Source organism: Sciurus carolinensis, chromosome 2 (assembly GCF_902686445.1).
Source record: "Sciurus carolinensis chromosome 2, mSciCar1.2, whole genome shotgun sequence".
In the NCBI taxonomy this organism is placed as follows: domain Eukaryota; kingdom Metazoa; phylum Chordata; class Mammalia; order Rodentia; family Sciuridae; genus Sciurus; species Sciurus carolinensis.
This window is the reverse complement of record NC_062214.1, coordinates 76,778,307-76,803,214: the sequence shown is the minus strand read 5'-3', so window position 1 is coordinate 76,803,214 and position 24,908 is coordinate 76,778,307. Positions and strand designations below refer to the sequence as shown.

Genomic DNA, 24,908 nt, shown 5'->3' with positions numbered 1-24,908 from the left:
GATTAATGGATATATTATATTTTGTACTGATTGATAACTTCCTGCTGTTTTTATAGTTTTATTTGGAGGTTGTTAAGGGGAAAAAAAAAGCATTAACTGTGACCCATGTCCTAAAATAACTCATGATTATTAGGGCAAAATAAAAACTCCAGGTCTAATGTGTGTAATAGGATAGGATAGCACAGCCCCCGTAATGTTACAGTAAGTATGGGCTGGAGGAATTCTGAGGGAGGAGTGTTTCCTGTGGTTGGGAAGCCAGTCTGAGCCTGGCCTTGAAGAACAGTGGCATGTGGTATCAGAGGAGGGCACTGGGACCCAGGTGGGGTATGCATGGATGAGAGCTAGCCATGGTTGGAGAGGTGAGCAGGGTCAGTAGATGCAGCTTAGGCCAGAACAGAGGGAAGTGTATTTCTCTGAGTGCCTACTTGTACTTGCAACCTAGGAGGGGTGCCTGCACACTCTGAGTGATAACTGTATGCACCAGTTTAAAAACACTGTCAAGGAGGAATGAATTAGCAAAAGTGGCCAGGATCCCACCCTCCTAACAGTGGGAACTCTAAGAGTTAAATTCTAATGCCTTAGCCCAAGGGTTCTCAAACTCCAGGTTCATCAGGATACAATAGAGGGCTTGTTTTAGACATTGTGGATGTCTTCACTTTTGGAGGCTCTGACTGAGTAGGCTTGGGGTGAAGCCTGGGATTTGATTCTCTAACACATTTTCAGGAGTACATCATGGTTTCTATTCTGTAGGCTCAGTCTGTTACATTGAGAGTTGGTGGGGGAGAAAAAGAAAAAGAAAGAACATCATTGACTATTGAGCTTTACTACTGAACTATATCCCCAACCCTTTTTATTCTTTTTTTTTTTTTTTTTTTTTTTTTTGGTACTGGGGATCGAACTCAGGGCCTTGTGCTTACAAGGCAAGCGCTCTACCAGCTGAGCTATCTCCCCAGTCCTTTATTCTATTTTTTTGAGACAGGGTCTCAACTAAATTGCTTAGGGCCTCACTAAGTTGCTTAGGCTGGCTTTGAATGCTAATACACTGCAGAACAACATGATTTCTGGTGATATAAAAATGTTCATCGGAATTTGTAATTTAATTAGGGCAAGTCTATAATCTTAGATTTTTTCACAGTCTTAAAACACTGTGTGGAAATCATGTCAATTTGCCTGATGAGTACATTAGTACAGGAGATTAAAAATATTCAGATTAACTCTGCTGTCCTTGAGAAAACAAACATAAGGCATATGCTTATGTTATATGTCACACTATTATCACTTTAGGAAAGGGACAAAAAAACCATCTTTAACCAGAATTATCAGATTAATCTCTTTATGCAGTGGTTCTCCTGGATTATGCAAATTTGTATTCTGTATGAGAAGGTGCTTTGGAATTAGTGAACTTGTTTCTTCTTTCTTTTGAATTAGTGGTTTAAGTTGTTTCCTCCTCTCTATTAAAAAGGGATCGGCCAATATTTATAGTATAGAAGCTTATTTCTTTGTTGGGGATTCTTGATTCCATTTTTTTTTAAGAGTATAAAAGTCATCGTTAGTCTCTTTAAGCTAGCCAGAGTAGGAGTGCCACCAAATATAGTAGACTTCATAATTTTAATAATCCCCTCCCCAAATAGGATAATATACATACACAGTGAAGAATGCTTCTAGTGATGGTACTTGATATCAAAAGTCTCCTTGTTTTATAGGGGTTTCTGTTCAATCACTTGGAGTTATTTTAACTTGTTCAAAGTTTCACCACAGTCTTTCCCACCCCAAAACAGATTGGGTGAGTATTTTGGTGTCTGATCTTGCAGTTGACTGTGAAATGATGAGGCATGCAAGCCCTGGGGTTGGCAGTTGGGTGCTCTCTTTGGTCTGGGCTCTGTGCAGAGTGGGGGTGGTAAGCAGAGTGTTTCAGCAAGCTTGAGCTACCTCAGTAGTAAGATGCACTATCATTTATCACCAAGAGAGAATGCACTGCTCACAAATCTGACTCCAACCTCCAGAGCCACTGGAATTATAGGTGTGCACCACCACGGTTGGCTCACATAATCTATTTTTAATTCAGTGTTAGACCTTTTTACAATTTGAACTTTTTACAATATACTTACATTGCGTTTCAAAGTTATAATGTTAAAATTTTTCAGAGTTTTCAGTAAAGAATTAGTTCCTTTCCAATACAGTTCTCCAGATACCTGCCTTTTTTTCCTTCTCAGAGGTATTGTTACTAGTTTTTAGTATCTTTCCATATATGAAACAATTTATTTTAAATAAAAATAAACATTCTAGGATATGAAGTACACTGAAGTTAGGAGAGCTATGCAAAAAGTATAACAAAGCAACATTTAGATTCTAATCCTCAGTTTCTGGCTTGACTTTATTTTGTCTTCTTTGAAGACCCTCTATTGAGTATTGGTGCTCCTCTTCCTCTTTGATTCTAAACAGTGATTTAAACAGAAACTGCTTTAGGTGGTTTGTACAAACCTCCCACCAAAACTGGACTGAAGTGGCTTAAAGTCCTGAGGTCATCCAGTCCTAAGTCTGACCTCAGACCAGGTGGCAGAGCACCTGGGATCTTTTCCCCTGGTTTCTGCCCACAGTGGCCCTTCAGGATACTACCTGAGGCTATGGGATAGACAACCCCTATGGCTTTCCCCAGAGTATTTTCTTGTTGTTGCTGGGGGTTGAATCCAGGTCCTCATGAGTGCTCATAACTCCTTTCCAGCAATTCTTAGTTTGCTATATATTTGGGCAGTTTGTGTTCTGTTTTCTGTCTGTAAACTTTGAGCCCTGCAGTGGTGGAAAGGAGATCAGGCACACACTGAAGCTAAGGTGTATGCTGTCTTTGAGCTGCTTGGTGCTGATTATTCTGGTTGTTGTTTTCATGACCTCCAGGGACTTCCTCCAGATTTTGCTCTTGTGAAGTGTTATAATTTATGCTCCTGAGAGTAAAACTCAGGTATGTTTAGTGATGTTTCTTCTTTGCTTCCTCGTGAATGCTGAAGCTTTTCATCCTGAAGAAGAGATTATATGACCAATGTTCCAGTGCACTGATTTTAAAATTAAGAATTAAAAAAAATTTTTTTTTGCTTGTACAATTTATAGCATGGAGTAGAGAATGAGTGGTAGACTTTCTGTAAAGGACCAGATAGTAACTATAGTTGGCCCCCTTATCTGGGGTTCTGTATCCATGGATTCAACCAACTGCAGATGGAAAATATTTGAAAAAAATTTAGTGTCCATACTGAATATACACAGATTTTTTTTCTTGTCAATAATACAGTGTAACAACTATTTACATAGTATTTACATTGTGTTAGGTATTATAAGGCATCTACAGATGATTTAAAGTAATCAGAAGGATGTGTGTAGGTTACAGACAAATACTATGCTATTTTATACAAGGGATTTGAATGTTCAAGGATTTTGGTATCTGCTATAGTTTGGATCTTGAAGGTCTGTTAAAGGTCCATGTGTTGATGGCTTAGTCTCTAGAGTGGTGCTATTGGGAGATGGTGGAACCTTTAGGAAGTAGGGCCTAATGGAAGGAAGTTAGGTCATTTGGTCATGTGCCCTTGAAGAAGATATTGGGAGTCTGGTCCCTCTCTTTTCTCTCTCTTTCCTTCCCCACCACCTTTAGGTGAACAACCCTCCTCTGCCACATGCCTTCATAAGGTACTTGGGCTGCCATAGACACAAAGCAACAGGGCCAAGTGACCGGGATAATATTTGATTATCTCAGATATTTTGTCAAAGTGATGGAAAACTGACTAATACAGTATGGGATAGGGGCAGATCCTGGAACTAGGATTACAGTAAAATGAATGTATTTTAAGTTTTGTCTACTATATGGTCCCTATCATAAATAAGGGACCCTTTAATAAGTAAGGGGACCCTGCAGTTATAGTCCTAAAGCAACTACAACAGTATTGAATAGTTGGTATGGTTGCACATCAATAAAGCTATGTACACCAGAAGGTGAAGTCTGTATAGTGTTCAAATGTCATGAAATGCTTTTTTTTTTTTTTCTTTTTGGATTTTTTTCATCTTTTAAAAGTGTAAAATTCTTCTTGGAAGTAATCTCAGGAATGTTTTACCTCTGAGTTACATCCCCAGTGCTTCATTTTAAAAAAAGTTTTAAAGTTTTTAATTTTAGTTTAAGACAGGGTCTCACTAAGTTGCTGAAGCTGATCTCAAACTTGTAGTCCTCCTGCCTCAGCCTCCTGAGTCACTGGAATTATAGATATGTATTATTTCTCCTGACTAATATGAAATTCTTTATTTGCTTTCCAGCCATATATGCTGTGGACTGGATTTGGCAACTGGGCTGTGATTTGTGAATCCACATGTAGTGTAGAGTCTAGCATTTAGAACCAATACCTGGGTTCTTAACTGGTGGGTTCTCTTCCTGGCCATCACCTACTCTGAGCCTTGGTTTCTGTGTTGATAAACTGGAGATCACAAAGTCCCTCCTCACAGAATTGTCAAGATGTAAGTGAGAAATGTACAGTTGTTGGGCTGGGTGCTTAGCATAGTACATGTTAGCTTGTTTTAGTTTCCATTAGCTACTTTCTCTCTCTCTCTCTTTTTTCTTCCTATTTAATGTCCTACTCTTAAGTGTATCTTACATATTAAACTTCCCAATTGTACTTTGCTCTCAAGCTTTCCTTGTTAGGTTAAATAAGAGGCCTAGACTTGAGTTGGTATGTAGTTCCTCAAATCAGGGTAGATGCTCATCTGTGCGTAATGGGATCTTGTTATTTCTTCCCTGGGGATGTGTTTCCTGGTCCTCTCCTGGACCCAGGCCATGCTGCCTCCCCAGCTCTGGGGACCTCTCTTACAAGTCTGACATGAGTCTCTCCAGGTTTTCTCAGCTGACTATCATTAATTATCTTAAAATAAATCAGGTACATCTGGTTGAAGTTTCTTTTTTCCTCACTATATACCCCTTTTGCTAACCCAAATGTGGGGATCCAACTGGTCCTATTGCTGCCCTGGATCATACTTCCGTCAATAAGTCCTCCAGTAAATTCCATTCTTGGCAATTCTTAATCTGTTTTCCTCTCTTCAATTTCATGGTACTTCAGGCTGGTCTTCATACACAGGACTGGATTATTTCAGGACAAGCACTGAGTGGTAGAGGGAACAATCTCGGGCTAACGAGCCACACATCCTGTTTATATAAATGAAAGACATGCATACTGAACACTATGCTGAGCATGATGCTGATGGAGAATAGATCAGTGACTTCCAGGGATTTAGGGGTCAAGGAATAAGTGTTACAAAGGAACAACACAAGGGATTTTGGGGGTGATAAAATTGTTCTGTGTTCTGATTATAGTTGGGGGGGTACATGAATTTATAAATTTGTTGAACCGGACACCACAGGGGAATAAATTTTACTGTATAATAATTTTTAAATAAAAAAATTTAAGTGGTTTTTTTGTAAAATTAAAGTTTTACCTAAGTTCAACAAACCTGTATTTTACACATAATATATTCAGAGCACTTTTGTATAAAGCTAAAGTGGTGAACTTCCATGACTGTAAAGAAACTTTAGAAAAAACCTGTCATGCATACACACAACTTAATCAGTACAAATCACACTTTGGAGAATGTTAATAAAGAAGTATGTATGTATTTCAGGCAGGACATTTCCCATTCCATATTCTGTCTTCCTTGCAGTTGGGAATCACTGGATTAAAGCAACTAGTGTGAAATTCAAGTAGGTAAATATTAAAGACTAAGTTTCTTAGTTGTGGAAACTGGTAGGAAATTGATGGAATATCACTTTGGAAGACACATGCTTTGGAGAACTTAAGTGATATATTCGTTTCTTCATATTGGCCCTCAGTAAAGAAACCAGTTTATTCACTTATTACTAGATAGATCACACTGTGTCTGTTACAGTTATAATTCATGTATTTTACTTTTTTTAATCATCAAATATTCAGTTATATGTTACAACTTTACTGGGGGAACATTACAAAGAGACTGACAAGTGGCTAAAACATTTTGAAAAATAATTACAGATTGAAAAATTTTTAATTCTCCAGATGATGGTATTGATACTCAAAGTGGAACCAAGAAAGAAGATCTAAATGACAAAGAGAAAAAGGATGAAGAAGAATCTCCTGCACCTGCATTTAGAGCCAAGTCAATCCTGGAGAGCTGGGTATGGGGCAAGCAACCAGGTATTATAATCTTCTGAGGTTTTGTACTTTGGAAAACTTGATCTGATACTCCTTTACTGAATACCATAGATGAACTTTTTTGTTTGTTAGTGAAATTTTCTAAAATTTTATTTTTTTGTATTGTGATAAAAATGTCATAAAACTTACCATTTCAACCTATATAAATAAATAAATAAATATATATATATATATATATATATATATTTTTTTTTTTTTTTTTTTTTAAATCAAACTCAGGGTCTTGTGCATGCTGGGCAAGAGCTCTACCACTAAGCTAAATCCCCATCCCTTTTTCAATTTTGAGACAGTGTCTGACTAAGTTGCCCAGGCTAGTCTTGAACTTGTGATCCTACTGCATCCGTGTGCTGAGTATCTGGGATTACAAGCATGTGCCACCACACCTGGATTATTATAACCATTTTAAAGTGTGTGCTTCAGTGACATTAAATACATTCAGGTGTGGTGCAGTGTCACCACCATTCATACCCTGAATTCTCTATCTTAACAAAACTAGAACTTCATTTAATACTGACTGCCTCACCCCCAAGCATTCTACTTTTGTCTCTGTGCATTTGACTTTTCTAGGTACCTCATGGAAATGGAATCATATACAATATTTGTCCCTTTTTCTTTGGTTTATTTCACTTAGCATGTTGGTTTCATTTTTTTTTTCTATTTTTCTGTCATTCTTTTTATCAGTCTCTTTAATCTTTATTTCTTTTTGCTTTAGATTCTTTCTGCTTTTCTATCTCTTCTAGTTCCTTAAGGTAGAAGCTGGTATCATTACCAGCAGCCAAACCAGTGAGGCTGCCTGGATAACAGCTGACTATATTTTGCCACCTGCCTGCATAAGAAATAGGCAAAATGGTGCAAAAAGGAAAAATTAATTTTTTGCAGTGTGTTAAGCTTGGGAGAAGCAGCTAGATTGATTCTCTGCTGGTCCCATAGAAGAGGTTATAATTCATAGGAAAAAAAGCAGGTGATATAGATATGTAGATTTAGCTAGGCTCTGCTTAATCAGAAACCTGTCAGTCTCAATTTCCTTGACATCTCCTCAGTGTGCATGAAGAAGTAAGAGCAGATATTGGGAAGTTGCTTTTAATTTCAAAAGATGTCTGCTTCAAGATCATTAATTTCAGATATTTTGTTTTTTCTATATAAGTGTTCAAAGGTATACATTCCCCTGTAAATAGTGTTTGCAGCCAACAGATTTGCAAATTGTAAAAATTTTTCATTCACTTAAGCCTTTTTTCTAACTATACTTTTAATTTCTTCTTTGACCCATATATTATTTGGAAGTGTGTTTTTTAATTTCTAAATATTTAGGGATTTTCAAATACCTCATGTTAATGATTACAGATAATTTTGTTGAGGTCAGAAAACATTCTTTGTGATTTCAGTTCTTTTGAATTTGTTGAGAGTTGCATTATAGCCCAGGATGTAATCTGTCCTGTTTAATATTTCCTATGTACTTGAAAACGGTGTGTACTTTGCTGCTCTGTGGATCTTAATGAGGTCAAGTTAGTTGATAGTGTTGTTCAAGTGTTCTTGGCTTGAAATACTTTTCCGCCTACTTGTTTTTCACCTAACTGGGAGACGAGTTGAACTAACATACATGATTGGGTCATCACATAAGACTGACACGAGTTAACACAGTCCCTAGTTACTTGCTAGTTTTAAGGATATAAGTAATCAGGTTGCATAGGCAGAGCTGGGAGAGATGTGGGACAGTCTGTAGCTTCCAGGTCTATCTTGTTTTGCCCTGGACACTTGCTCTCTAGCCCAGTGTGAGAGATGAGGTTTCAGTGAGGCGTGTAGTCCCCTCACACAGTGGTGAGCGTTTAGGGTGTTCATTATTTCCATTTTATAGCCGGAGAGTTATAGACTGTGTGTAACCTATTCCAGGGAACCATGTCCCATAAATCTGTGGGTTTTAGTTATGTTACCAAAAGCAGTTTTAACTATTCACATTATGTTAAAAATACTTTAAAAATTAGGGACCCTTTGAAAATATGTGTGGTTTATTTACATGAAGTCTTTCTCCATACTCCACAGAGATTAGGCCCAGCCACCTGTCTCTTTTTCCTAGTGTGTCTCCATTGTGATGAGAGAGAAATGAATAGCAGTTTGGCTTCTTAGCTTCTTTTTCTCCTAGTGTTAATTGTGGGTTTTTCTTTCAGTTCTACGGGCTTTGCTTCATGTACTTTAAAACCCTTGTTATCGGGTGCGTGCACTTTTAGGATTATTATTATTATTATTTTGGCAGTCAAGCAGAGGGGAGACAGATGGCCTAAGAAATAAAAACAAAGACAAAAAAACCCTGAAAGTCATTTAAAAGTGGAAAACAGCTGGGCGCTGTGGTGTGTGCCTGTAATCCCAGCAATTTGGGAGGATGAGATGGGAGGATCTTAGGATAGGTTAAACTTTTCAGAAAGCCCTCAGGATCTGAAACAGTAAGAATTAATTACTGAGAACAGTACATTGATGAGGGAAACCTGACTGTGGTTGTTTGGAATTTTTTTTGGGTGGGGTGGTGCTGGGGATCGAACCCAGGGCCTTGTGCTTACAAGGCAAGCACTCTACTGACTGAGCTATCTCCCCAGTGGTTGCTTGGAATTGAGGTGGTATTTTTTTTTCAGTGTTCTGTTTTCTTTTCTTTTTTTTTTTTTTTTGGTACCAGGGATTAAACCCAGGACTACTTAACCACTGAGCCACATCCCAAACCCTTTATTATTTTTTATTTTGAGACAGGGTCTTGCTAAGTTACCTAGGGCTTTGCCAAGTTGCTGAGGCTGGTTTTGAGATTGCGATCTTCCTACCTTAGCCTCCTGAGTTGCTGGGATTACAGGAGTGTACCACCACACCTGGCCAGTGTTCTGTTTTTTGATGATGAGGATCTTTCTTTTCTTTTTTCTTTTTATTGGTGTCTAACTACCAATGCAATAGACTGGGCCTATGGAACAGAAAAGATGTGTTTTTGGAAACATGTTAAGAAAGTCAGATCCTAACTGGGCATGGTGGCACATGCTTATAATCCCAGTGACTCAGGAGGCTAAGGCAGGAGTATCACAAGTTTGAGGCCAGCCTCAGCAAGTTAGTGAGACCCTGTGTCAAAATAAAAAATGGAAAGGTGGGAAGTATATCTTAGTGGTAAAGTGTCATGGGTTAAATTCCCAGTACTACCCTTCCCTCTCCCCTTCAAATGGAAAACATAGTGATGCTTGAGGAAGGCTAAATTGGAAAGCTGATTTCTTGAAGGAGTTCCTCTTAGGACATGTACTTGAAAGGCCTGTCTCTGTGAAGGTGCTATTTGTAGCAACAGCTGTGGTGCCTCTTGATGCTGGACCAGGCTCCTTTCCTGGAGGGTGATTTGATGAGGGTTCTGTGAGCGCAGGGGTGCTGCCTCACTTATATATCTTTCTGCTTGTCCATCTGGAATCTAGTGTGAAATTTAGAGTGTCCTTCACTGGCAAGTATCAGCTCTTAGTTATTGGAGCTTTTGATGCTGAGGCTCCAGGCCTGGCCTCTTGCTGTTGGTGCTATACTGATGCCCCTTAGGGCCTGTGGTGGGGAGTGAAGCACCATTCAGGGCTTCCTGGGGAGTGGTGAGATGTGAATCTCTAATGCATTCTAAAATCCCTGTTCTCATGTGGAGAGCATATTCAGCTGATAGGCAACCAGAAAACTGATGTCTTACATCCAAGGGAAATTGGTAGGGGAGTTGTCATTTTCAGAGGCTTTGAGGCCTATGATTGTTGACCTCATGCCTGATAAGCATAGTGATAGAAGCCCATGAGAGCCCCACTCTCATCCCTGCACTAGGAGCAGTGCTGGTATAAGGGGTTGATGGGATGTAACCTGATTTACAATTTATCCATAATTATATATATTCTTTGAGTTAGGCTTAATTCGAAGACCAGAATTCTTTGAATTATTTTTATTCTCGTGCTTGTTTTCTTTTTTTTTTTTTTTTCCTCGTGCTTGTTTTCTAACTCCTTAAAAATCAGTCCTTAATATGAAGACTTTTCAAAATTGCACTGAAGTACAGAGAATTTCTAAGGAAATATCTCTTATTCATCACACATTCTGACTAGTTACTTCTTACTCCTCTGAAATAGTTCCATAAATGTATTAACTTTTATGAGTCATGCATACTGGAATTTTATTGAAATATTGTTTTTATTTTGAATTTACTTTCATAACAAGAAAATGATAGCTAGAGTTTTTCTCTTTGTAGGGAATATGCTGTGAAGGAGTTTAACTCTAGATCTGTATTAATAACTTTTACATGATGTTTACAGAGCTCCAGCATACCATGGAGGCTAAGAGTGGTCTGTGTCATATGTTGTACTCTTCTGTGTGACCTTTTACATGTTACTTAACCGCTCTGTGCCTCAGTTTTCTAATCCACAAAGTGGATGTACAGTACTGTCCCTTCAGACTGGGTGTGAAGATTGTTTGAGCTAAGATTTTATACATGTAAAGCGTTTAAAATTGTTTTTGGCATGTATTATATACTTGGGTATTGCCTATCATCATAATCCATTTTTGCAACATTAACAACAATCTCGGCGTAAGTTGTTGACAGGTTTTTTTCTTACCATTTTTTCTAGATGTGAATGAACTGAAGGAATGTCTTTCTGTGCTGGTTAAAGAGCAGCAAGCCCTGGCTATCCAGTCAGCCACCACCACCCTCTCAGCCCTGAGACTCAAGCAGAGGCTGGTGATCCTGGAACGCTACTTCATTGCCTTGAACAGAACTGTTTTTCAGGAGAATGTCAAAGTTAAGTGGAAAAGCAGCAGCATTTCTCTGCCTCCTGTGGACAAAAAAAGGTAATTATAATAAAGTGAAGACAGAATCTTGGTGGCTGCTCACTATAAATCTCAGGGCCTTTTGTATAGGAAAGTTTAGTTTAGGGTTTTGGTATAGTCCCTTCCCTCACCATGTGGAATTTTGTCTTTGCTTTTCCTGTCTCTGTGCAGGTTTAATCTGGAGATGGATTTGCTGATTTGCTCATGAACTAACAGACCACTTTGCATATTCTGTGTGTTGTTTTAAAGACCTGTTTCTGTCAATGATTATTGAAACCAGATAAAAGTTTAGATCAGCTTCAGTGTAAATTTGAAAATGGAATCTCAACCTCGTATTTGGCTCTTTTCTCCGGAGTTTTTCTATTGGTGCTTTATAATTATGTCTTTCTGCTTTCTTCTGCTAATGGATAGGGAATAATCAGAGCATAATGTTTAGTGCCTAACTAGTTTAGATACTTCACTTTTTTTTCCCTTCTTAATGTGATTTTTCCTATTTTATTTATTACAAGAGATGCTTTTAGGAATATGATTTTTAATTTGTTGCTATCTGGTAATATATCAGCAGATTTCCTCTGAGGTATTAACCAGTGACCACTAGAAGGTTTATTTAAGGCTCTTGTGTGTTTTCCTAAATGTAGTTGCTTAACAGACTTGTTCTCAGAAGGCTAGGTTGCCAGCTGGGACTTATATTTTATGTGGTTAGAAGTTGGCTTTATTTGGTTGTAGTAGCGACTTTTACTCCCCAAAACACATGGAAAGTACAGGAGATAGAAGTAAGCCTGGAAAACCCTTGTTCATCTTGCCACTGGAGATGAGAGTGTTATCTGTGGCATATTTCTTTGATTTTAAAACCCTGAGACTTAAGCAGAGGCTGGTGATCCAGGGCTCAATCCCCAGTTGAAATCACATTGTGTGTCATATTTTGAGTATAGCTTTAGGATAAACTAAACCAAGTGACAGATAGTAGAAGGTAGTGTGTTTCTTCTTTTCCTTCCTGGTTGGAGAGTGACAGCCTGCCATGATGGCCATTGATCAGAGGGCTCTCCACATGTAAGCAATAGATGCTGAGACTATCCAAGTGCTCTTGTGTGTTTGTAAGATCATTATTTGTTTTGAGAGTATTTTCCCTGATTATGAATACAGCCTATAGTATAGAGTATATGTGTATATGAAATACTATACAGCAAAGTAGAATTTGCTGTGCATGATTAAGTTTATATTATACATTCATTTTTGTATTCTAGTTTTTTTCTGTTTTGGCAGAGTGATTATTATGTTATACCACTTGTGTAACTTTTTGCAATATGCAGAATGAAACTATGACCTGCTAAGTTAACATTTATAAGTAATAAAAATTTAAAAAGATGTGAGGATGATTAAGTACTACATTTAGGGTAACTCACCAGGATGGGGTGAAGTGGGTAGGACAAGTGTAAAACATGAATGACTGGAATTGAGACTGGCTAGGCTGTGGTATTCCCTGTGTTGGTTGTGTTGTTCTCTATCTGCTCTTCTCCTATTTATGTATTTATTTGTTTATTAGTTATTTATCATTGGCCTCCCCTTAGAATATAGTTCTCTGAGATTGTTTCATAAGCATTTTCCCAAGTCATTTAAAATTTTTGGTTAATGTCTTTTAATTTTCTTAAAAAGAAAATATTTCAGCCAGGTGTGGTAGCACATGCCTGTAATCCTAGCAGCTGGGGAGGCTGAGGTAGGAGAATCACAAGTTCAAAGCCAGTCTCAGCAACTTAGCAAGACTCTGTCTCTAAGTAAAATGTGAAAAGAGCTGGGGATGTGGCTCAGTGGTTGAATGCTCCTGAGTTCAATTCCTAGTACCAGAAAAAGAAAAAAAAAAAAAAAAGAAAAGAAAACATTTCCTTTACAAAGGCATTTGATAAGAGTTTTTAAAAAAATGAAACTAAACATCACCTATGATCTTGCCATCTAGAGAAAATCGTTGATCATATTGTCCAAATCTTTCCATATTCTTTTTTTCAGTATTTCACATTTCTTTTACTGACCAGTTATCACATTTCCACGTATGTATCCACAGTTCCCGGCCCACAGGCAGAGGGGTGGAAGGGCTTGCCAGAGTTGGATCCCGAGCAGCACTCTCCTTTGCCTTTGCATTCTTACGTAGGGCCTGGCGGTCAGGTATGTGTGCCCAGCATGTTCTGTTTTCCTGATACATCAGATTTGAGTTCTACTACTTATTCCACCATCTATCCTTGAGCTGATTCATATGTACTCTGTGCCTTAGTGTCTTTTAAAACGAGAGGCTTCTGGGTCTATTTGACATTTTAGGCCTATGCTTTAAAAAAAGACTGAATGTAGTGGCACATAATAATCCCAGCTACATAGAAGGCTAAGGCAGGAGGATCTCAAGTTCAAGGCCAGTCTTGACAATTTAGCAAAACCCAGTCTCAAAAAAAGAAAAAGACTGAGGATGTAGTTCAGTGATAGAGTGCCCTGTGTTCAATCCTCAGTAGCAAAAAAAAAAAAAGAAAGAAAATTAAAAAAAGTGTGCATGCACATCATGGAATGCCTCAGTACTGATTTATTTCTAGAAGACTAAGAACTTAGTACACGTTGAGCACCCCAGTCAGAAAATCTGAAATCTGAAACTTTTTGACTGTTGACATGGTGCCACAAATGGAAAATTCTGCTTGACCTCATGTGATGGGTCACAGTCTAGATACAGTTGCACTAAATATATTGCATATAATTCCCTTTAGGTTATATGTATAAGGCACATATGAAACATGTCATGACATTTGTGTTTAGACTTGGGTCCCATCTCCAAGATGCTCATTACGTGTGTGCAGGTATGCCAAAATCTGAAAAAATCTGAACTACACAACACTTCTGGTTCCAGGAATTTCAAATAAGGGCTATATAATCTGTTTTGCTCACTTGATAGCCACCAGTTATACAAATGACTCTGAGACATCTGTATTAGATTTTGGTCCATCATTTGAGGGACTAAGCAGGTGACAGTGGGCATCTTCTCTCCTGAGGGTTGGGAGACTTAGCTGAAAAGTTGGAAGCTCTGCTTGTCAGTGCTGCCTGAGGGGGGGTCAGCCTTCTCTGATGTGTGTTTGTGTGTATGTGTACATGTATGCCTAGGTGAAGATGCAGACCTCTGCAGTGAGTTGTTGCAAGAGTCCTTGGATGCCCTGAGAGCTCTTCCTGAGGCCTCACTGTTTGATGAGAGTACAGTGTCATCCGTGTGGCTGGAAGTGGTAGAGAGAGCAACCAGGTTCCTCAGGTCTGTCGTGACAGGGTGAGTTCTCTCTTTTCATACCTTCCTGTGGGAACAGTTCCAGCAAGCTTGTGAATTGGTCTCACTTCCTTTCTTTATAGCTAAGAAACCTAATAGGTTGGTTTCTTACCTGTTACTCCAGCACACTCTCAACTCTGTTTCCAGGTCTTGGGTCTCAGATGTTCAGACGGTATGATCTATGATGCTCTGATTTGACCCACGATGTTGTCATATTGAATGGGATGGATGCTTTTGTATTTTATTATTTTTTGGAGCATTTAATGAATTGGTCATTCATAATTCATAAAGTGAGCACTTCTTGTGTACTTCTTGGTGATAGTGACAGTATTTTCTTGGTGATAAATAGGAGCCACTGTTCTGAGGGTTGTGTGTTTATTTGGTAGGTAACATGGAAATAAATAGCTACTCAGGATCAAAATATTTAAACTGGGTGTAGAGATGTAGTGCAGTGGTAGAGCGCTTATCTAGCATATGTGAGGCCCTGGGTTTGACCTGCAAAAATAAACAACAAAACAAAATGTTTAAACCTATAGTATGTTAACTTTCTGTCACCACTTTTTACTCTTGGCAGAATACTCAAAGTAACCAACTTAAAAGGAGGGAAGGTTTTGTTTCAGAGATTTCATCTGGTTGTCAATTGACTGTTGCTTTAGGCTTGTAGCAATGCACTATAGATGGTAGGGGAATGGGTGATGGAGACCTATTTACCTCATGGTAGCTGAGAAGCAGAGAAAAGTGGGGGCTAGGGTCCCAATATCTTCTTCAAGGGTGTGCCCCCAGTGACCTAACCTATTTCACAAGGCCCCACCTCCTAAAGTTTCCACCACCTTTCAGTGCCTCAGGCCTGAGACCAAGCCTTCAACAAGTGAGCCTTTGGGATCATCTGAGATCCAAACAAGTACATAACTGCTTTTTAGTTTTTTGAATGTGAATCATTGTCTGTAAGGAAGAACATGAACTCTAGCCTTGGGCGCTATGTATTTTGTAATGGTTTTTAAATAAAGAAAATGCATATACTTAGTATAGAATTCAGTAGCAAAGATGGATAGAGGAAAAGTGAGTTCTCTTTGCAGTCTCCTCTGTGGGGTCTGCACCCTCAGGCCATGAGTCTGTTTCTTGAGAGTGCTGGTGACAGTGTTGCCACAGAGTTTTAAGGTTGGGGTCCCTGATAAATAGGCTTGGAATTAACTTAAAAAATTCTGTTGTAATGTTGATATCAAAAGATTCTTCTTTCCCACTCTTGGGTTTAGGAATTTGTTACATATTGCTAACAAATAATTCTTTTGATTAGAGATAAAAAGTATAAACATTTTAGGTTCTCTGCTGGCTTTAAAATTGGTTCTTCAATTTTGTAAGAGAACATTGGTACTCTTACAGCCTTGAACTTCAGTGAAACTGGAAAAATATACATTTTTAAACTCATGTTTTGAGGAATAAGAAAACTTATTTTATGCTTCAGAAACTTGGAATATGTCTTCTAGTATAATATAGTATCTGTGTTAATGCTTTTAATAAAATAATATCTTCAGAGGCCAGGGATTTGGTTCAGTGGTACAGTACTTGCCTACCACATGAGAGGCCCTGGGTTCCGTCCCTCGCACTGCAAAAACAAACAAAACAAACACCCATCTCCCCCCACCCTTTACAAGTTAATTGTATGTTTTAAGATCTCTGATTAAATTTGTGTAACAAGTTTCAGAAACCTGATTCTAAGTATTAAAAATATATCTTTCCATGGGCGAGAGAATATAATTAACATGTTGGTATGATTTTAAGCGTGCTGTTTTCTCTGATTTTGCTTGTCCTGCCAATGTTGCTATTATTTCAGGGATGTTCATGGAACTCCAGGGACAAAAGGGCCAGGAGGTGTTCCCCTGCAGGACCAGCACTTGGCCCTGGCAATCTTGCTGGAGCTGGCTGTGCAGAGAGGCACCCTGAGGTGAGCAGCGCTAGACCTGAGCTCTCAGGAGTTGGCTGAGTCTCCACACATTTCTTTCACTGGGTGTCAGTTCATTGAATTGTTCCTATAGCAAATGTAGACCTGTGTCCCAGGATCCTGTCTTTCCTCTAAATCTAGGTTCTTCTAATCTATGTTTTCTTCCTTTTTTATGCTTAGTTGTCTAGTCATCTAGAAATTACTTTTTCCTTAATTTTTCTCAGATTATTTTTATTTCATTAAGATTCTAGAAATTTCTTATAGGAAGTATTTTGTGAATACTGCAACTGGTTTTTTTATTTCCTATCTATAGAAGTTGGGTGTCTTGCCCTAAAATTTTGGCATTGATTCAGTATTTTATTGTCAGGAATTGTTTCCATGGCATTGTTTTAATTTCCTTTCATATCTAAAGCCTTTCTTTGCTTTTATTTATTTAGCTGCTTGCTTTTATTTTTAATGGGCCATGACAAAAAAAGTTAACCTGTTTTTGCCAGAGAATAAATACCTTTCCTTCCTCAGCCAAATGTTGTCTGCCATCCTGTTATTGCTTCAACTGTGGGACAGTGGGGCCCAGGAAACTGATAATGAGCGGTCTGCCCAGGGCACCAGCGCTCCACTTCTGCCTTTGCTACAGAGGTTCCAGAGCATCATCTGCAGCAAAGATATGCCACACACAGAGGGGGACATGCATGTAAGTATCACAGGGAACTTTGTGTTTAGGTGTACTCTTCATTCTAGTTATATTAAAAAGTTAGGCTTTTATAAGCAAGGCCAGAGTGCATATCCATGGTGATAATGTCTCTTGGGATGTGTGTCCTTGTTGATGACAGTAGCAAGTCAGATGGACAGGCATGGGAGGCCATGTGTGTATTACCTTGACAAGGTAGAACATCACACGAGCCATATGATTCATCCATATGGCAGTGAGTGGCCAGAGCCAGCTCTGAACTGCAGACCTTGGACTCTGTGTTCTCATTTTTAGATTTTTTGTATTTCATAGGAGTAATATGTCATGACGTGGATCCAGTATACTTTTAGAGAGACCTGCCTCTTGCCATGTGATGCTCTGTGCCACCTGGGAACTCTGATAACAAGATGACCATCACCAGAGCAACTTAACAGTTCCAGAACCATGAGCCAAGATAAACCTCTTTTCTTTTTAAAGTAGACTAATACCGTAAAATAGACTAACACAGCATCTAAAATTCACTTTCATTCACAGTCAAGCACAGCACAGTAGCTGCTGGACACAGTTTAGGCATTAACCCACATACTCCAAGGACTCAGTGGTTTTGGCTCAGGGCAGAGAAAGCTGCTTAGTTAACATGGCAGTATCTCTCTCTTCTTATAAAGCCATGAATACTCAGTTATGTGAGCTCTTTAATCACCTCCCAAAGATCCCATTTCCAAACATTGTTGTCAGATTGTTTCTACCCTCTTAATACCTCACAATGGTAAAAAAGACTGAATCAAACTATATCCGAACCATAGCAGAAATGGTAGAAGATGCAAAGAAGTCCTGTTCACTTCCAGGAAGGAGGAGTGGTAAAAATCCTGACACTATTTCAAAAGCCAAGCATGAGCAATAGGTCACTAGCCCTTAGAGCGATGATGCAGGAAGGTGTGATGAAGGCTGAGGCTAAGGTCAATGTGGAGAGAAGCCACAAGTTCTATTAAAAGGAGGTGGTTTAAAAGAGAAAAATCTTACTTTGTCTACATTGAAGATATCCACACATGCAATCATCTAATTGTCTAAGTAGTTCTTGCTGAGGAGACTTGTATGACCCTTCATCCTCTGTCTTGTCCATTGTGTTGTTTATGGAAAAGACTTGAATCAGCAAGCACAGACTTCTAAACCAAGTGTAAAACACAAACTTGTAAATAAGTATCAGAAAAGAGCAGTGGAAATAGTGGTTCATTTTGGTGGCCCTTCCTGTGTGCCAGGCACCATGCAAAGCACAGCACTTGAGTTGTTCTTGTGTTTAGTCCCAACTCTATACTTTGCCAGTGAGGAGACTGAGAGAGTGGGTGAATGGGGTGCTGAGCCTGTGCTTGAACCCCGGAACTGCTGTTCTTTACACGTCTGTGTTGGATTTTGCATCTTTTCTGGAAAAAGTTAACTATTGCATTTTTATGTTTTGTTGTTTTATCATTTAGCACTCTTAAATGATAATAAGGCTTTTCTGCTTTTGGAAGAATTAGAACCATAACTTAATTTGGAAATAATGGAATAACTCCAGAGTGGGCAACATTTAGATTAAAGGGTTTTTAAATTTTTGTTTTGTTTAATAAGGATTTTTTAATTTTTATTTTTACAGACTGCATTTTGATTCATTGTACACAAATGGTGTACAACTTTTCATTTTTATGGTTGTACACATGTAGATTCATACCATACATACATGTACATAGGTTAATAATGTCTATGTCAGTTTACTGTGTTTCCTTCTCCTACCCCCTCAGGCCCCATTTCCCTTTACACAATCCAAAGTTCCTCCATTTTTCTCTTGCCCGCACCCCCGCCCTGCCACCCCCCTCCCCATTATCATCATCCACCTATCAGAGAAAACATTCGGCCTTTGGGTTTTTGAGCTTGGCTTATTTCACTTAGCATGATATTCTCCAACTTCATCTATTTACCAGCAAATGCCATAATTTTTTTTTTGTTCTTTAGGGTGGAGTAATATATACCACAGTTTCTTTTATCCATTCATCAAATGAAGGGCATCTAGGTTGGTTCCACATTCTAGCTATTGTGAATTGAGCAGCTATGAACATTGATGTGGCTGCTCTACTGTAGTATGCTGATTTTAAGTCCTTTGGGTATAAACCGAGGAGTGGGATAGCTGGGTCAAATGTTGGGTCCATTCCATGTTTTCTGAGGATCTCTATACTACTTTCCAGAGTGGTTGCACCAATTTGCAACTTCACTGGCAATGTATGAGTGTGCCTTTTTCTCCACATCCACGCCAACATTTATTATTGTTTTTGTGTTCTTTATAATAACCATTTTAATTGGAGTTAGATGAAATCTTAGGGTGGTTTTAATTTGCATTCTCTAATTACTAGAGATGATGAGCATTTTTTCATATATTTGTTGATCACCTGTATATCTTCTGTGAAGTGTCTGCCAGTTCCTTAGCCCATTTATTTTTATTTATTTATTTATTTTTTTGGGTGCTGGGGATCGAACCCAGGGCCTTGTGCTTACAAGGCAAGTACTCTACTGACTGAGCTATCTCCCCAGCCCCTAGCCCATTTATTGATTCGGTTCTTTGTATTTTTGGTATAAAAGTTTTGTAAGTTCTTTGTAAATTTTGGAGATTAGTGCTCTGTCTGAAGTGTGTGTGGAAAAGATTTTCTCCCACTCTGTAGGCGCTCTTTTTACATTATTGATTGTTTCCTTCACTGAGAAAAAGCTTTCTAGTTTGAATCCGTCCCATTTATTGATTCTTGCTTTTATTTCTTGCACTCTGGGTTTCTTGTTAAAGAAGTCTGATCCTAAGCCAACATGATGAAGATTTGGACCTACTCTTTCTTCTGTTTGGTGCAGGGTCTCAGGTCTAATTCCTAGATCCTTGATCCATTTTGAATTGAGTTTTGTACAGGGTGAGAGGGGTTTAGTTTCATTTTACTGCATATGGATTTCCACTTTTGCCGGCATCATTTGTTGAACAGGCTATCTTTTCTCCATTGTATGTTTTTGGCACCTTTGTCTAGAATGAGATAACTGTACTTATGTAGATGTGTTTGTCTCTTTGTCTTCTATTCTGTACCGTTGGTTTACCTGTCTATTTTGGGGCAAATATCATGCCGTTTTTGTTACTATTGCTCCATAGTAGAGTTTAAGGTCTGATATTGTGGTACCTCCTGCATCACTTTTCCTGCCCAGGATTGCTTTGACTATTCTGGGTCTTTTGTTCTTCCAGATGCATTTCATGGTTGCTTTCTCTATTTCTATGAGGAATATCATTGGGATTTTAGTTGGAATTGCATTGAATCTGTATAGCGCCTTTGGTAGAATGGCTATTTTGATAATATTAATTCTGCCTATCCAAGAACATGGGAGATCTTTCCATCTTTGAAGGTTTTCTTCAATTTCTTTCTTTAGTGTTCTGTAGTTTTCATGGTAGAGGTCTTTCACCTCCTTTGTTAAATTGATTCCCAGGTATTTTTTTTTTTTTTTTTTTGAGGCTATTGTGAATGGGGTGGTTTTCTTAATTTCTCTTTCAGAGGATTCATCACTTATGAATAGAAATGCATTAGATTTATGTGTGTTGATTTTTTATCCTGCTATTTTGCTGAATTCATTTATTAGTTCTAGAAGTTTTCTGGTGGAGTTTTTTGGATCCTCTAAATATAGGATCATGTCATCGGTAAATAGTGACAGCTTGAGTTCTTCTTTTCCTGTTCGTATTTTTAAATTTCTTTGGTCTGTCTAATTGCTCTGGCTAGTATTTCAAGGATGATGTTACATAGAAGTGGTAAAAGAGGGTATTCCTGTCTCGTTTCAGTTTTTAGAGGGAATGCTTTCAGTTTTTCTCCAGTAAGAATGATGTTAGGGGCTGGGGTTGTAGCTCGGTGGTAGAGCACTTGCCTAGTGTGTGTGAAGCACTGGGTTCGATTCTCAGCACCACTTAAAAATAAATAAATAAAATAAAAGGTATTGTGTCCATCTACAACTAAAAAATATTAAGAAAAAAAAAGAATGATGTTGGCTGTGGATTTAGCATAAATAGCTTTACAATGTTGAGGTATGTTCCTACTATCCCTGTTTTTTCTAGTGTTTTGAGCATGAAGGAGTGTTGTATTTTGTCAAATGCTTTCTTTGCATCTGTTGAAATAATCATATGATTCTTAACCTGTTGATGTGATGAATTACATTTATTGACTTCCGGATGTTGAACCAACCTTGAATCCCTGGGATGAACCCCCCTTGATCATGGTGCACTATCTTTTTAATATGCTTTTGTATGTAATTTGCCAGAAATTTTGCATCTATGTTCATCAGAAATATTGGTCTAAAGTTTTCTTTCCTTGATGTCTTTGTCTAGTTTTGATGTCAGAGTGATACTAATTTCATAGAATGAATTTGGAAGGGTTCCTTCCTTTTCTATTTCATGGAATACTTTGTGGAGTATTGGAATGAGTTCTTTTCTTTGAAGGTCCTGTAGAACTCAGCTGAGAATCCATCTGGTCCTGGACTTTTCTTGGTTGGTAGACTTTTGATGATTTCTTCTATTTCATTGCTTGAAATTGATCTATGTAAATTTTGTATGTTCTCCTGATTCACTTAGGTGGATCATATGTCTCTAGAAATTTGTCAATGTCTCTGAGGTTTTCCATTTTGTTGGAGTATAGATTTTCAAAGTACTTTCTAATTATGTTATGTATTTCATTGGTGTCTGTTGCGATATTTCCTTTTTCATCATGAATTTTAGTAATTTGAGTTTTCTCTCTCCTCTTTAGTGTGGCTAAGGGGTTTATGTATTTTGTTTACTTTTTCAAAGAACCAGCTTTTTATTTTGTCAACTTTTTGAATTGTTTCTTTTGTTTTAATTTCCTTTGATTTCAGCTCTGATTTTAATTATTTCCTGTCTTCTACTACCTTTGGTGTTGTTCTGTTCTTCTTTTTCTAGGACTTTGAGATGTAATGTTAGGTCATTTAGTTGTTGACTTTTTATTCTTTTCTTGAATGTGCTCCATGCAATGAATTTTCCTCTTAGTACTGCTTTCATGGTGTCTCAGAGATTTTGATATGTTGTATTATTGTTCTCATTTACCTCTAAGAATTTTTTTATTTCTTCCGATGTTTTCTGTAATCCGTGCTTCATTCAATAGCACATTATTGTCTCCATGTGTTTCTATTTTTTATTTTATCATTGATTTCTAATTTCATTTCATTGTGGTCTGATAGAATACAAGGTAGTATCTCTATTTTTCTGTATTTGTTAAGAGTTGCTTTGTGTCCTAAGATATTGTCTATTTTAGAGAAGGATATATGAACTGCTGAGAAGAAAGTGTATTTGCTCGTTGATGGATATGGAATATTCTATATATGTCTGTTAAGTGTAAGTTATTGATCGTGTTGTTGAGTTCTGTGGTTTCTTTGTTTAGTTTTTGTTTGGAAGATCTATCCAGTGATGACAGCAGTGTGTTGAAGTCATCCAGAATTATTGGTTGTGGTCTATAAGGTTCCTGGAATTGAGAAGGATTTGTTTAACATACATGGATGCGCCATTGTTTGGGGCGTAAATATTTCCGATCATTATGTCTCCCTTAAGCAGTGTGAAATGTCCTTCCTTATCCCTTCTGAATAACTTTGACTTGAAGTCCACTTTATTTGATATAAGGATGGAAATCTCCGCTTTTCTACTGAGTTTGTGTTTGTGGTATGTTTTTTCCCATCCTTTCACTTTTAGTCTGTGGATGTCTTTGTCTATGAGATGAGTCTCTTGAAGGAAGCGTATTGTTGGGTCTTTGTTTTTAATCCAGTCTGCCAGTCTATGTATTTTGATTGAAGAGTGTAGGCCATTAACATTTAGGATTAGTTTTGAGATATGATTTGTATTTCCAGTCATTTTGGTTTATTTTTGGTTTTTAACTTGACTTGGTTTTTCTTTTGACTGACTTTTCCTTTAGGTAGTTCCTCCCTTTGCTGACTTGTATTTTTGATTTTTTCATTTCCTCCTCATGGAATATTTTGCTGAGAATGTTCTGTAGCACAGGCTTTCTATTTGTAAATTCTTTGAACTTTTGTTTGTCATGGAAGGATTTTATTTCATCTTCATATGTGAAGGTTAGTTTTACTGGGTATAAGATTCTTGGTTGGTAACCGTATTCTTTCAGAGCTTGAAATATGTTGTTCCAGGCCCTTCTAGCTTTTAGGGTCTGGGCTGAGACATCTGCTGATATCTGTATTGGTTTTCCCCTATGTGTAATCTGATGCTTTTCTGTTGCAACCTTTAAAATTTTATCTTTTTTTGAATGTTAGGCATTTTTATTATAATGTGACTTGGTGTGGCTATGTTGTAATTTTGTACATTTGGTGTTCTGTAAGCCTCTTGTATTTGATTTGATTTGATTTGATTTCAGGTTTGGGAAATTTTCTGATATTATTTCATTGAACAGGTTGTTCATTCCTTTGCTTTGTATCTCTGTGCCTTCCTCAATTCCGATAATTCTTAAATTTGATCTTTTCATGATATCCCATAGTTCTTGGAGGTTCTGTTCATGGTTTCTTATCATCTTTTTCTGTTTGGCGAACTTTATTTTCAATATTAAATATTTTGTCTTCATTGTCTGAGGTTCTGTCTTCCATGACATCTGTTCTGTTGGTGATGCTTTCCATTAAGTTTTTTATTTGGTTTATTGTTTCCTGTATTTCAAGGATTTCTGTTTTTTTTTTTTTTTTTTTTTTTCAGAATCTCTGTCTTTTTGTTGAAATGATCTTTTGCTTCCTGCAGTTGCTCTTTTAACTGCTTATTGGAGTGATCATTCATTGCCTGTATTTGCTCTCTTATCTCATCCTTAGCTTCATGAATCATTTTAATTATGTATATTCTGAACTTTTCTGACATTTCTTCTACCATGCTGCCATTGGATTCTAATAATATAGAATCTTGGTTTGTTTGGAACTATTTCTTCCCTTGTTTTTTCATGCTGTTCATGTGTCTTCCCCTTTAACTGTGTGGATCTGGTGTATTACAGTTTTCCCCCATAGACCTGTAGTGACCCTTCAGGTTTCCAAAACCTCTTCTTTAAGGGGGAGATTAATATTAGTAGCACCCAGAACAGACAATATTCAACTCTAAACCAAATCTCCCCTATGAAGACATTAACAGTATTGTCATAATAAACCAAGAGGATGAGTTTGATTATTATCTACATTATAACCAGTAGATTTGCAATGATGTCTATAGTTTCTGATGGTGGACAAAAAGGATGGGGAGGGGTGTAGGATGTAACTGTTAATGGTATAAGAAAATAGTATATAGAAGTACTAGGTCATAGGAAGAGTAAAAGTGGAATCAAAAGAAGTTGGTTGTTAGCTTGAAAAATGGGGGAAAGAGACTCTGAGGAAACAGGTAAATAAAAGGAAAATAGGGGGAGAAAAATAAAGAAATAAAACCTTGAAAATTTTTGAAAAAGGAGAAAAAAAATCTACACTATTACAGTCATATCGTATTCAAACCTCCCAGTCTTTAGTAGCCTCATACCTGACAATGAGCTTCCAGTCTCCAGCTGGTGTCTCTGGCTGGGATTTGCCCCACCTAAAGATGGCAGCTTCAGCTTCCAGGATAATCCAAGATGACTACACTGGCTTCCAAATGTGTTGGCAAATGGGGAGCTGCATTGTGAGGCTTGGGTATTGAGTCCTCATGGGGCGTGATCAGTGAGGCTGGGTGTCCTGGAGCGGGGGTGTGTTTGTTTGGGCCAGGGGTTCCTGGAGGCAGAGTGTGGTCAGTTGGGATGGGGGTCCTGGAGGTGGAACATGGTTGGTGGGGCTGAGGGGTCCTGGAGGTGAGGTGCAGTCAATTGGGCTGGGGTTCTGCAGGCCCTGGCTGTTGTCCCAAAATGGCGGCAGCCACGTGTAATCAAACTTGTTGGTACTGTGACGATGGGCTTCCAGGCAACAGCAGGCAGCAGGTGATCTGTTGGTGGTCTGCATGTGGTCTGCAGG

At 38.1% G+C, this 24,908-nt stretch overlaps 1 protein-coding gene across 1 annotated transcript in view; it reads left to right on the top strand.

Moving 5' to 3' along the window:
* Window positions 1-24,908, top strand: part of Herc2 (HECT and RLD domain containing E3 ubiquitin protein ligase 2) — a 207,278-nt gene that overhangs the window by 15,050 nt on the left and 167,320 nt on the right. Inside the window, 6 exon segments of the mRNA XM_047538401.1 lie at window positions 6,054-6,191; window positions 10,805-11,024; window positions 13,060-13,160; window positions 14,133-14,289; window positions 16,118-16,228; window positions 16,745-16,916. Coding sequence (XP_047394357.1) covers window positions 6,054-6,191; window positions 10,805-11,024; window positions 13,060-13,160; window positions 14,133-14,289; window positions 16,118-16,228; window positions 16,745-16,916 — 899 coding nt within the window.